At 37.7% G+C, this 13,707-nt stretch overlaps 3 protein-coding genes and 1 pseudogene across 3 annotated transcripts; all 4 read right to left on the bottom strand.

The window, feature by feature from the left end:
• Positions 1-253: 253 nt before the first annotated feature.
• Positions 254-3,224, bottom strand: LOC135617246 (AAA-ATPase At3g50940-like; annotated as a pseudogene).
• On the bottom strand, positions 2,710-5,977 carry LOC135635938 (probable protein phosphatase 2C 59). The gene is made up of 4 exons (XM_065147416.1): positions 5,812-5,977; positions 3,127-3,218; positions 2,939-3,013; positions 2,710-2,838 (listed from the first exon to the last, which is right to left on the bottom strand). The coding sequence occupies exons 1-4, from the start codon at positions 5,975-5,977 to the stop codon at positions 2,710-2,712; spliced, it is 462 nt and encodes a 153-aa protein (XP_065003488.1).
• Positions 5,978-7,954: 1,977 nt separating this feature from the next.
• On the bottom strand, positions 7,955-9,403 carry LOC135617251 (probable protein phosphatase 2C 45). Its single transcript, XM_065117288.1, has 3 exons — positions 8,984-9,403; positions 8,393-8,520; positions 7,955-8,172 (listed from the first exon to the last, which is right to left on the bottom strand). Exons 1-3 carry the CDS (start codon positions 9,049-9,051, stop codon positions 8,045-8,047), a joined length of 324 nt encoding a protein of 107 aa, XP_064973360.1. The 5' UTR covers positions 9,052-9,403; the 3' UTR covers positions 7,955-8,044.
• A 2,346-nt stretch (positions 9,404-11,749) lies between these two features.
• On the bottom strand, positions 11,750-12,886 carry LOC135635933 (uncharacterized). The gene has a single exon (XM_065147408.1). The coding sequence runs from the start codon at positions 12,884-12,886 to the stop codon at positions 11,750-11,752; it is 1,137 nt and encodes a 378-aa protein (XP_065003480.1).
• Between the last annotated feature and the right edge of the window lie 821 nt (positions 12,887-13,707).

Here is a 13,707-nt window from a genome sequence, read left to right as displayed (position 1 = left end):
GGGACGAATACTGCCCTCCATCCATCATGCATCGAAGCTCCCAATGCAATAATCTGAATGATTTAGATCGAGAAGAGACATGACCACTTAACATGCAACAATCGTGTTCGTCGTGTGGAAGGATCCAATGTGAGAAGCTAATTTAGAGGAGATAAGTCAGATGGTGGTGTGAGATTTTACGCATGAAAAGCTTAATCTGGAAGAGGCATGTCTTCGTTGTGCTCAAGTCAGAAAGAAAGAAACACCAAGAAGATCTACGAAGGGAGCAAAGGCTGTTTTAGTAAGTTGACGAGGCTGTACAAACGATGACGACGACGGACTTGGGGTTGGTGGAGACGAGGAGGCGGCGGAGGGCGGTGAGATCTAGGTCGTACACGTCGAACTCGAGCAGGTTGGCGATGGCGGCGACGAGGCTGGTCTTGCCCGTCCCGGGCGGACCGTAGAGGAAGTAGCCCCGCTTCCAGGCGCGGCCGACGCGGGAGTAATAGTTCCGGCGGCTGACGAACCGGAGGAGGTCGTCGCGGAGAACCGGGTCGATGGCGAGGGTGTCGAAGGTGGAGGGGTGGGAGAAGGGCGCGGGGGACCAGGGGTTACGGTGGTCGTCGCCGAAGACGACAGAGCGGTTGGTGTAGAGGCGGCGCTCCCGGGCCCGGAGGCGGATGCGCTCGGCCTCCGGGAGGACGTGGGGGATGTACTGGGAGCGGACGGCCTCGCGGTGGCGGCTGTGGAAGGAGAGCTCGAGGTAGCGGTGGTCCGAAGAGAGGGAGCTGCTGCGGATGGGGGAAGAGGAGGCAGAGGCGCGCTCCACGACGGAGCTCCACTGGAGGGGAATGCCTTGGAAGGAGTCGTGGGTGGTGTGGTAGGAGGGGAGGAGGGAGGGGGCAGTCGTGGCGCTTGGCGAGACGGACGACGCGGGCGTCGTCGAGGCAGTGGCTGCCGAGGTAAGCCTGGGCGGCGCTGTAGAGTTCATTGCTGCAGGAGCCGTCGTACTCATCGACGATGATCTTGAGGTCGGTGTCGAAGCGGGTCATGAGGCCACGGAGGAGGAAGCCGACGGAGTGGTGGAGCTCCGGGGGAAGGAAGTCCCTGTACGCCGTCCGGAGGAACACCAGCGTCGCAAACAACTGCCATATCGAGTTCCATTCCCACTCGAACGCCATCACTTGCCTCTCTCTCGATTCCTCCATCCATCAATCTATCGCCCTTCTTCTCTTATACGTCGCGATCGGGAAGACTGCATTTTGTCATCACGGTCGCGTTAGTGAGTGCTCGATGACGACGAGCCGGAAGTGGCGGACAGCTGACAGAATCGTGGAACACTGGGATTGGCCCACCTTGAGAGACAGTCTGCGGGTGCCATTTTGTCGCCATCGCAACATCGCTAGGGACTTTCGACCCAACCCATGTGCACCTGACTCGCAGCCTCCTGTACTTGAGAAACGGCCTCAGCCCGTGCCGAGACTGCAAGTGGAGCGCACGGAGGAAGAATGCCGGTCTCTCTATCTGAGACCGTGCAACGGGAAGGCAGGGCCAAGAAAAGAGCTACTTACTTGGAGGAGCGAGGCAGCAGCTTCGACGTTGCGGCATCTCTACGCTAGTCCTCGACAAAAGAGAAATGCCAGGATCCACGTCTTAACGCCGCTTTCGGCACCCTCCTCCATTTCCCCGGTGGACCAACTTTTCATCTCCTTTTTTCTGTTCTCGCTGCTCTGCTGAAAGCGTCGTCGGCAGTGGGCTGCGGACGACAACAAAGCATTAAATAACAGGTTAGTGTGGATGGAAAGAGAGAGAGAGAGAGAGAGAGAGAGAGGCACCATACTCGATCAACTTGTTCATTCAATCGGTCGTTGTCTCCAACTCCATTAGCCTTCTTTTGGTTTATTTTTCTCTTCCTTTTTTTGTGTCCGAGTCAAGAAAGGTTGTGTCCACAACAGACGAGGAGAATATGAAGGCTAAGGTAGACTCTTTTGCACGAGGCAAACTGTGTAGGGTTAAAAAGTAACTTAGATGTTCCTATCCTTCTTGGATGACATGGGACCTATAATTTTTGTTAAGGGGCGCAAACAACAAATTAATAGGTTAGGTTCTATTCTATTCAAACACATCCGCATCTGCCACTCTAGATAAGACATGGGCATGACCCTTCATGGATCAATCACGAAGAATGGTTATACGGCTTTACCTTTGAATCTACGTCAAAATGGTCAAAGTTACCATGGAAACTATCACAATCAAACTCCACTATGTATCATTAGACTCTTCAATTCTGTATCCATGTGAAATTAATCTTCCTGCCAACATTTATAATACAAACTCAATAAGAGACCTTCTTTCATGGGTCTCATTTTGCTTTCATAGGGGGCATATCAAAATTGTTCCTTAAGGCTTAAATTACCAAACTTGAGCTACTTTAATTGCAGGAGTAAATTCCAAATGGTAAAAATGGTTTGTATATATAAACGACTATTCAGGAAGAAATTTAGGCACTCTAACCAAACAATCTTATTGATTATTCTAACAAAAGTGAAAACAGCATGATACAGACTCCACTAAGCATCACAAATATACTCTTTTTGCTACTAGTTTTGGTTAAAGCAAAGGTATCTTTTTATTGACTTCCAAATCCATGAAACCATTACAGATAACAAAGCGATGACAAAGATCAAGCAGACAATTTGTACCTATTGCTGCTCGGTTGTGTTATCAAGGCTAGCCAAGAAACTGTACCACGACACAAGCGATGTTGTCAGAACTACCTCTTTGATAGGCCTCCTGTAACAGTTTCTTTGCTGCTTGTTCTGGATCTTGTAGGGGTTTGACAATAGCTACCACCTCCTCCTGAATTTGGAACCAAATGAAAAAGAAAGGGTTCAATCTTCGGAGATGATATTTCAGGTACCTTTTTTTTTTTTTTTGTTATTATCTTCTTTTAAAGTACCTCATTCGTGACAACATCCCACAATCCGTCACTTGCAAGGATGAGGAATTCGAGAGATCCATCAACCGCTTCCTCCTGCATTCAACAGTAGTCGAAGCAGTCAAAGGCATTACTGTCAGATGATGATATGTCTCGAGTCTTGAAGACAATAACATTGTAGGAATAAAGTGACAGGTCAGAGATCAAACATGAATTTCTGGATCTGCGACAACAAACTGTTTCAGGTGCCTATCACCAAATGCACGAGAAACGGCAAGAACACCACCGACACGCCATGTCCCTGCAGTTACAGTTGATCAGTATTTAAATAACGAAATGATCTAAACTGATAAAAACTGAGGGAGGAGATCAAGTACCAGCCCACATTACAAAGCCCCCAGCATCCTCAATCCTTTGCTCTCTCATCTGTTTGGTCAGGCTTGTGATCCCTTGAGACAGCTATAGCTGCAAAAGTAACAAAAAATAGCGTGAGCCGAGTTCCTAGTAAAGAACTAAACTTTTAAGAGGCTCAATCAATAATTCAATACAAGATTCTGGTGATTGTATTCTATTTCAGATACTGAATTTGTTAAAAACAGAACCTTCAAGCACATCCAGAGAAAATCATCTCCATATTATCACCATCAAAATAGAGTGATCGGTTTAATTATGAGAGCTCACATCAACCAAGTACCACAACAGGTTGATTTGCCAGGTCTCTGTTGTTCAAAGTACCAAGAACTGGCTTTTGCCCATGATGCACGAGGGACAAAAGGTTTCTTTCTCTAAATTACCAAGCAATCAGAAAAATTGCCGTTGCAATCTACTGGACGAGCTAGAAGCAAAACTTGCTATATGGGGAACAAAAGACTTTTTTCTCTAATTTATGAAGCACCCAGAAGTTCGTTTGGTCAACTACTCTTATCATGATCAGAAAATTGCTTTTGCAACATACTGTAAGAACCAAGAAACAGAACTTGCAAGTAAAATGGGTGCTCTACAAGAAATTGCCACAACTGTTTGCTTCAGAAAAGGACTTTTTTGCAACTGATGCCATTGAAAAAGCAAGAATCAGATGTTTGTATCAAGAGGTTCATAGAATACATAAACTTTTGTATTAATTGAGCACAAGTTGAGATGCCAAACTCGATTTAACAAAGAAAAAGTGGGGGAAAAAAATGAAAATTAGAACCACAAGCAGCTTTTTAATATGCTAAATAAAAAATCTTTAATAGTTACAATTTTCAAGATAACGGGATCGAGTGATGCAACAAATTCTAGATTGATTTTTGGACCCAATCAATTGAAATGAGAAGAGATTGCATGGATATCTTATAAAGAATACAGAACAACCACAACGGGTATAAGAACAAACATAAACAACAGGATTCAATGACAACAAGGATGTCAACAGCACCACAGAGTACTGTTTATTGCCATTCATAAATCAAACAGAAATTTGAATCTAGTTAGAAGGCAATAATCACAAACTAAAGATGACCACATATAGTATAATTGAACCATAAGATGAACAAATGGGCAAGCAAACATCCAAACAAAAGCAAATGGTAGATCACGGATAATGATTATGGAAATATATAAAATGTTAAATACCAAGCTCTACATACATGAGGGATGATTTTTTATACAAATGTGTAAATTTGGCAAGAAAAAATAATGGAGACACAATAATATCTACCTAAAATTCCGTATAAAAAATATATTCTTTAACACTGAACAAAACAAATAATGGAGAAATATGCTTATAACTAGCTTCAAGATTAAGGAAACATCACTTCCATTGTCATCCTGTTTTGTCATTGGCGTGAATAATTAAACTCCTAATCGTTGAAGTCTACGATTAGATGGTTTTGACAAGGGTGAATTCCAGAATGCAAGAAATATAACCAAAAAAATGTGGACTGGAGAATAAAAGACCCTAGAATAATAAATCACACCAATAAAAATCCCATTTGTAGATTTCAAGACATGTCATACATCTAAAGTGGCACCAAAACCTACCATGTATGGCGCTAAATGGAAAGTTTCATCAATTAAGGAACAACACTCAAGCGATGAACAAAAAATAGTTCTTGGATCATACATTAAAGACAAGATAACATGACTAAACTATTAATATACAATTTCACCAAAAGTATCTAGCTATCCAACCACTGTAGCATCGAAAAGTCATAAAGACATTAAGTGCAATGGCTTATAGAAGTAGCATAAAAAAGTGATCATTATTCTTTAACTAATTCTGTGTGTAAAAATTGGATAACTTAATATTAAGTTTCCAATCCTGTTTAACTTGCTAGTAAACTATTAATCTTCAAATCTCAGTTCAAAAAGAGTACATGCAATACGAGAGCGTAATGAACTTTAGCACCTCATCCATCATCGACAATTTGAATCCTCATTTATCATCATAAGTGTGCAGTTTCAGCCATTTCTGAATATTTTTTCGCAGGTTCAATTCTCCAAATTGAGGCTTAAATTCTGTGAATCCAAACAGGAATATGTTCTCTTTCTCCTTCCTGTCTATACTTTTTTATATTACTAGATTTTTGAAGAATCTGAAACTATATGATTATTTGTTTCAATGTGTACAGTACACCGGAGACACACAGAGCTACTATAGCATTTGGCAGGATCAAGAGAAGGCCAAAAAACTTTGTTGGTCTAGAACCTACATATATCCTAAGAACCTAGATGTCACTGGTGTCACATTCTAAACATTGCTCTTAAATAGGTTGGGTTGTCAAAATACAGTTGGTAAAAAAAAAATGCAGTACACTCCGTCTAAATTGAGCCGGTTTAGTTCTAGATTAAGTACAGAAATCCGTTACACGTAATTGATGATAAGAGAACTGATTTCAGGATGTGGGGCCTACCATCTCCTCCTCTACATATGACAGCTCTAGAGTCCCCAACATTTGCAACGAGCAAACGATCACCAACAAGGACAGCTGTTGATGCAGTTGAACCCGCCTCTCGGTTCTGGCTACAACTGCCACAACTGTTTGCCTCAGAAAAGGACTTGTTTGCAACTGATGCCATTGAAAAAGCAAGAATCAGATGTTTGTATCAAGAGGTTCATAGAATACATAAACATAGCAAAACTTTTGTTTTAATTGAGCACAAGTTGAGATGTCAAACTGGATTTAACAAAGAAAAAGTGGGAAAAAAAACAACGAAAATTAGAACCACAAGCAGCTTTTTAATATGCTAAATAAAAAATCTTTAATAGTTATAATTTTCAAGATAACTGGATCGAGTGATGCAACAAATTCTAGATTGATTTTTCGACCCAATCAATTGAAATGAGAAGAGATTACGTGGATATCTTATAAAGAATACAGAACAACCTCAATGGGCATAAGAACAAACATAAACAACAGAATTCAATGACAACAAGGATGTCAACAGCACCACACAGTACTGTTTATTGCCATTCATAAATCAAACAGAAATTTGAATCTAGTTAGAAGGCAATAATCGCAAACTAAAGATGACCACATATAGTATAATTGAACCATGAGATGAACAAATGGGCAAGCAAACATCCAAACAAAAGCAAATGGTAGATCACAGATAATGCCTATGGAAATATGTAAAATGTTAAATACCAAGCTCTACATACATGGGGGATGATTTTTGATAAAAATGTGTAAATTTGGCAAGAAAAAATAATGGAGACACAATAATATCTACCTAAAGTTCCATATAAAATATATATTCTTTAACACTGAACAAAACAAATAATGGAGAAATATGCTTATGACTAGCTTCGAGATTAAGGAAACATCAACTTCCATTGTCAGCCTGTTTTGTCATTGGCGTGAATAGTAAAACTCCTAATCGTTGAAGTCTACGATTAGATGGTTTTGACAAGGGTGAATTCCATAATGCAAGAAATATAACCAACAAAATGTGGACTGCAGGATAAAAGACCCTAGAATAATAAATCACACGAATAAAAATCCCATTTGTAGATTTCAAGACATGTCATACATCTAATGTGGCACCAAAACCTACCATGTATGGCGCTAAATGGAAAGTTCCATCAATTAAGGAACAACACTCGAGCAATGAACAAAAAATAGTTCTTAGATCATACATTAAAGGCAAGATAACATGACTAAACTATTTGTATACAATTTCACCAAGAGTATCTAGCTATCAAACCACTGTAGCATCGATAAGCTGTAAAGACATTAAGTGCAATGGCTTATACAAGTAGCATAAAAAAGTGATTATTATTCTTTAAATAATTCTGTGTAAAAATTGGATAACTTAATATTAAGTTTCCAATCCTGTTTAACTTTCTAGTAAACTATTAATCTCCAAAATGTCAGTTCAAAACGAGTATATGCAATACGAGAGCGTGATGAACTTTAGTACCTCATCCATCATCAACAATTTAAATCCTCATTTATCATCATAAGTGTGCAGTTTCAGCCATTTCTGAAGATTTTTTTACAGGTTCAATTCTCCAAATCGAGGCTTAAATTCTGCGAATCCAAACAGGAATATGTTCTCTTTCTCCTTCCAGTATATACTTTTTTATATTACCAGATTTTTGAAGAATCTGAAAATATATGATTATTTGTTTCAGTGTGTACAGTACACCGGAGACACAGAGCTACCATAGCATTTGGCAGGATCAAGAGAAGGCCACAAAACTTTGTTGGTCTAGAACCTACATATATCCTAAGAACCTAGATGTCACCGGAGTCACATTCTAAATATTGCTCTTAAATAGGTTGGGTTGTCAAAATACAGTTAGTAAGCAAAAAATGCAGTAAACTCCATCTAAATTAAGCCGGTTTAGTTCTAGATGAAGTACAGAAATCCATTACACATAATTGATGATAAGAGAACTGATTTCAGGATGTGGGGCTTACCATCTCCTCCTCTACATATGACAGCTCTAGAGTCCCCAACATTTGCAACGAGCAAACGATCACCAACAAGGACAGCTGTTGATGCAGTTGAACCCGCCTCTCGGTTCTGGCTGTTCTCAGATTTCAAATATTCTGCGTCCGTGTGGTTGTATGCATCAGCTGAAGGTAACAGCACAGATGAATTTCATAAGCCAAATATTATATTTCTTTAAAAGCTCTTTCATCGCACTAAATGCAAATCAGCACCACCTATAGCTGATTTTGTCTCGGTAATGAACTTTGGATGCCTGAGTAAGTTGCCGAAGAGGTTTTGTTTAACATACTCCGCTACTTGGGCACCGCCATGACCTACACAACCACTCATCAAAGCATCAAAGTCTAACGTTAGGATATTGAATGTATAAGCAACTCTCCACGAGAGAAATTTACCCTAGAAAAGGATTGAAAGAAGCAAGTTAATGAATGGGTTTTCTATGAAAATTTTACCAAAAAATTTCAAATACAAAAGAAAAAAAGATAAGACATTCTAAACATAAACAAAGACAACAAAATACTGCAGAAATTTTACCATCAAAGACCCCAAACAAGCCAACAATTTCTCCATCAACGCTGTCAATTAGCGTCTCATAGAAGTCTTCCATTGAAGATCTTTTCCGTGGACAGCTTGCATACTCATAACCAAACTTCCCATCTTGACTGTCTTGAAAGAAATGAGCATGAGTTTTAATGTTAGATTGACACGCAAGAGTAGGATGTTTCTTTACAGTCTGCTTTAGGCAACATATTCAACTGCAGATTCAAGCACCACATTTAACAGATAGGAAGCAGTTCTATGAGTTTATTCAGCGTAAAAGAACCATGTTTCCCATGTAAGTTCACACATCCATATCTGAGGAACCATCTCATAACTTGTTTGTCAATTATTAAGGATCTAACTAATATTGAATTATTAAGGAATAAATGACTGTTTATACATAATAAATAAATAAATCTCTTCCGATAACTAGTTAGTTTGCCTTCGAATTAGAACTCAAAATATATGAAGCGAATGCTAGCATAAGATCAGCTCGAAAATCGCACGAGATACGAAACATAAACAAATCTAGAAAAGAATATCGTAAGCCTTAATACGACTTCACAAGGAATAAACGAACGAGACCTGAGTCCTCCCCCGCTGACCGGAGCACCGTCTGCTTGAAGCCCGCTGATGGAGTTCAAATACCCCATCTTCCCTCCGAAATCTTCGCCCCCCAAACAAAGATCAAAGTGAGGGAAGATCCCACCGAAACAAGAAGGCCGATCCAATCAGCCTGGAAAGAAACCCATGCCCGATTTCCCACAAACGTTTACCACGTCGATCGACGGAAGCAATCTCGAAATCCAAAACGAAAAGAGGGCAGATGAAGAGATCCTTCACCGAGAGACAGAGAGAGAGAGAGAGAGGAGACGCCGAGCTCTGGTTTCGATCGCTGGCAACGGGGAAGAAACGTCGAAGGAGGAAACAGCGGATTAATGGTGGGGGGAGGCGGTGGGTTTTCTAGAGGTTAAAATGTATGAATGCGCATATACTTAGGTCTCCATTTGGTACCCTAAATAAATAAATACACATGTGTCAAGAAAAATAACTTTAATTGAGTGTTAAAGTATAATTAATTAAGTTTAATTGACTAAATCGAAGATCAAATTAACAATATATGAGCATACATAACAATGCTATAATAAAAGGTTGTAATAAATCATACATACATTTGTGTGTGAGAGTTCACTTACTATCTTTTCTTTGCGTGCTTGCATTGCTTATGTGGTTGCCATCACGTAACCGCATGCCATCGTGACACTTGTCGCTTGTTTGGGTGTTCTTTTCGATGCATGATTATTCCATTTCTTATGAGATATATATATATATATATATATATATATATATATATGATTTTACAAAATATTCATATAATCGATCCTAAATAATTAAGACTTCAAAAAATTTTAAAAAATATATTTTTAAAATATTTAAAAATTATTATTTTAAAATAATAATAATAATTTTTTACCGACATCTAATAACTTAATTTTTTAGTTTCTCATTTAAATTTATTTTTTAAATATGATTATAACATTTTTTTGGTTTAACCAAATCGATTATAATGTTTTTGCTTCGGGATTTTGAAGATTATATATAACAATTGAACTTTGGATTCATCTAGGCTGGTTAAAATATTTATAATTATTATGGATAAAAACTTGAAAATTTTGATGAACAAATGCCAAACGGGTTGAAATTTCTGTAATTGAAGACTTTATTATACCAAAAGGATTAGCAGTATATATATATATATATATATATATATATATATATATATATATATATATATATATGGATTAACAAATGCCAAACGTGTCGAAATTTTTGCAATTGAAGACTTTATTATACCAAAAGAGAAAGGATTGACTATATATATATATATATATATATATATATATATATATATATAATCATTTCATGATAATAATATTTAATTATTAAATTTAGTATGATCTTTCTAAGCATTCCTCTTTGTTAGACATTATCCATGATATCTAACATGCCAAGTAAATGATAAAATTGACTTTAATTAAGAGCCTTAGTTATCGCTAAGATCGATAGATAGTGAAAAGATCATTAAATTGCTCACGTTGCCTCGCATCACTACTTTTTCCTTATTCAAATAAAAATAATAATCATCTGAAAAAAAAAAAGTTATTTTTAGTTTCAAAATTTTCAGATAAACATAAGGATGCTAAAGATAGAATAGTTGTGCGAGGGAATATTTTACTACTGATTTTGAATGTTTAGGATATTTTTAATTTATGAAATTACTAATTTATAAGGAATCTTGAAAAAAAAGAACCTTTGTCACTCGAGCAAATTAAATTAAAGACTTCCAAGTTAAGAATGCTAATATGAGCCTTAATTAAGAGTCTTAAAGATCAATCCACTTCAAACCATTGTTAGATAAATTAATTTGAGATGGTAGGTTATGATTAGGACAAAATGGACAAATGCAAAATCCAATGTATTTGGAAAGATAGTGAGATTTGTCACAAAGATGTTCAAATTAGGGTAGAAGTGGTGTCTTTTACTCCAATTTTTGGAATGAATCGATTGCTGCCTACTCTACATATAATTTCTAATCTTAACTTTTCATACCTTTTGAATATAAGTAAATTTAAGATTTTCTAAGATCTATGAATTTTGGTAAAAAGACTCAATCTAGATGACTACACAATTGAATTATTTATTGGATGTTGGAATATCATAATGGTCCAACTGATTTTAATTTCATCATTTTCATCATAGGTGTATGCTTATTGATGATCGACTAAAGTTTTTTTTAACCAATATTATTATATATTTTAAATTATAAAATTCTTCCTAAAATCTTAATTGAACTTTTATTCCCCAAATTATCTCTCATGGGCAAATAATTTTTATAATTAGCCAATATTTAAGATAATATTCTATCGACATAGGAGATTCTTGTTTGGAGGTGGTAAAAGTTCTTTAGTGATAATTAAAAAAACATATTAATTATCCCTCAATGTCTCAAACTTATTTATTATCCCTCCATATGCTTGCATCATTCATTCTAATTTAGTCGGGGCATATGAACTTTTTCTTGCACAACCTGTTTACTATGCATTATTAAGTGAATTTGTCTATGATATGTTATACCTTCTCATAACAATTTTAATATTGTCTCCCAAGAAATCATTTCTTGCTGTTTCATTCACAATGGCACAAAATTCTACTAACAAAAAACCCTCTATTTCATGATATTTAATCGCAGCATTGGACACAAGGAAGACAACATTTTTCATTCAACTTCTCTTCTCTTATCTACGAGAATGTATACATAATAGGAAATACAAACAAACAAAAAAAGTCTCTTCAGGTTGTTTCGAAAAGTTCCTCTTCTTCACCGCATGGCCGAAGCGTATTAGAGTAAGGGATCAACGATGTAAACCACAATCCCAGCGGTCCCAGTTTCTTGATTTCTCCATCCTTTATACTGTAGGTGTATGCATCTTCAAGTGTAGCGAAAACAAGTAGTGTAGTCGTCGCCACCTCACACAGCATCGTGAACCCCATCCGGTCCAAGCTTGCCTCATGCGTCGTCACCCAGCGTATCGCACCGTTGCCACTCTTCTCCAGCAGCTCTAGAGCGAACACCCGAGAAGACTTACGGTAATGAATCAGGCAAACCGACTTTCCCTCCCACTTTCCGATCCCAATGGTGTCGGAGCGATCGATGTTCATTCTTTCCGGCGGACGGATGATCTGCGTGCACTTGGTCCTCAGGTCGAAAGCGACGACGTACCGATTAATCATCATGAGCGGTCCCGGAGTCGACACCCAGAATATGGTCTCGTCGTAGACCACCGGGTGATCCAAGTCTATTGCGGCCCCTCCAAAGTCGAGACGCTTGTCCATCGTCCACATCTTTGCCACCGAGTCGTAGACCTGGCAGCGGCGAAACGATTTCCACTCCGAGGTTGGTGAGAGGTAGACCAGCTTGTAGTCTTTCATCACCTTCTCTCCGTCGTTCATGAAGGTCACTGCCGCGATGCCACCCTCCAGACACATGTCCGATGGTGCGGGTAGATGACACCGAGTCCTACGTGCCGGGTTGTAGACAAATAAACTATGGGTGGTAGCACGGCGGTTGTCGTGCCTGACGAAGACAAGGCCATCAGCTGACCCAAGGATGAAGCCATTGTTCTTGCTCAGGAATTCGCCAAAGGTTCTGGGCACGCCGGCGCAGGGGTCAACGTGGAGAAAGGAGTCGAAGGAACTATAGCTCTTGATGAAGAATCCGGAGACGGCTTTGCAGAGATCTGATTGTGAATGGAGGAAATCAGACTTTTCCGAGAGCTCGTGGAAGGACTTACAGACAGGTTGGAGTCTGAAGAATGTCTTCGCGGGGAGGTAGGACAGGATCTCTTCGTGCAAGTCGTCGGGAAGCCGACAGCTTCCGGTTACGGGCTTCTTCTCGCCCACGATGCCGATCTCGAGCGGAGGGTTCATCGCTGCAGCAAGAAATCGAGATTCGAAAACTGTATAAGAAATCTCACTGTGTATATATAAACACACTTTAAACGTATATATATATATATATATATATATATATATATATATATATATATATATTTATATATATATATCTATCTATCTATCTATCTATCTATCTATCTATCTCTCTCTCTATCCCTCTCTCTCCATATATCTATATATATATATATATATATATATATATATATATATATATATATATATATATATATATATATATATATATATATATATATATATATATATATATATATATATATGTATATATATATATATATATGTATATATATATATATATGTATATATATATATATGTATATGTATATATATGTATATATATATATATGTATATGTATATATATGTATATATATATATGTATATATATGTATATATATATATATATATATGTATATATATCTATATATATATGTATATATATATATATATGTATATGTATATATATGTATATATATATATATATGTATATATATATATGTATATATATACATTTAAATGTATATATATGTATATATATCTATATCTCTATGTATATATATGTATATATCTATCTATCTATCTATCTATCTATCTTAACATTGGTCTTTTTTTTTTACATGAGTTGAGTGCAACGCGAAGACACACACGTTGAAAGATGCATGCCTCGTTAGCAGCTCGTGTAGACATTTTTCTCTTTATTTTGGTACTTCAACATCACCAAGAAATCATATTTTGGTCATATTGTCTATCTCTGCAAGTTATATGTGCTCATTATTGT

Source organism: Musa acuminata, chromosome BXJ1-3, assembly GCF_036884655.1.
Source record: "Musa acuminata AAA Group cultivar baxijiao chromosome BXJ1-3, Cavendish_Baxijiao_AAA, whole genome shotgun sequence".
Classification (NCBI taxonomy): Eukaryota; Viridiplantae; Streptophyta; class Magnoliopsida; order Zingiberales; family Musaceae; genus Musa; species Musa acuminata.
Note: the sequence above shows the minus strand (reverse complement) of the source record. Positions and strands in the feature narration are given on the sequence as shown.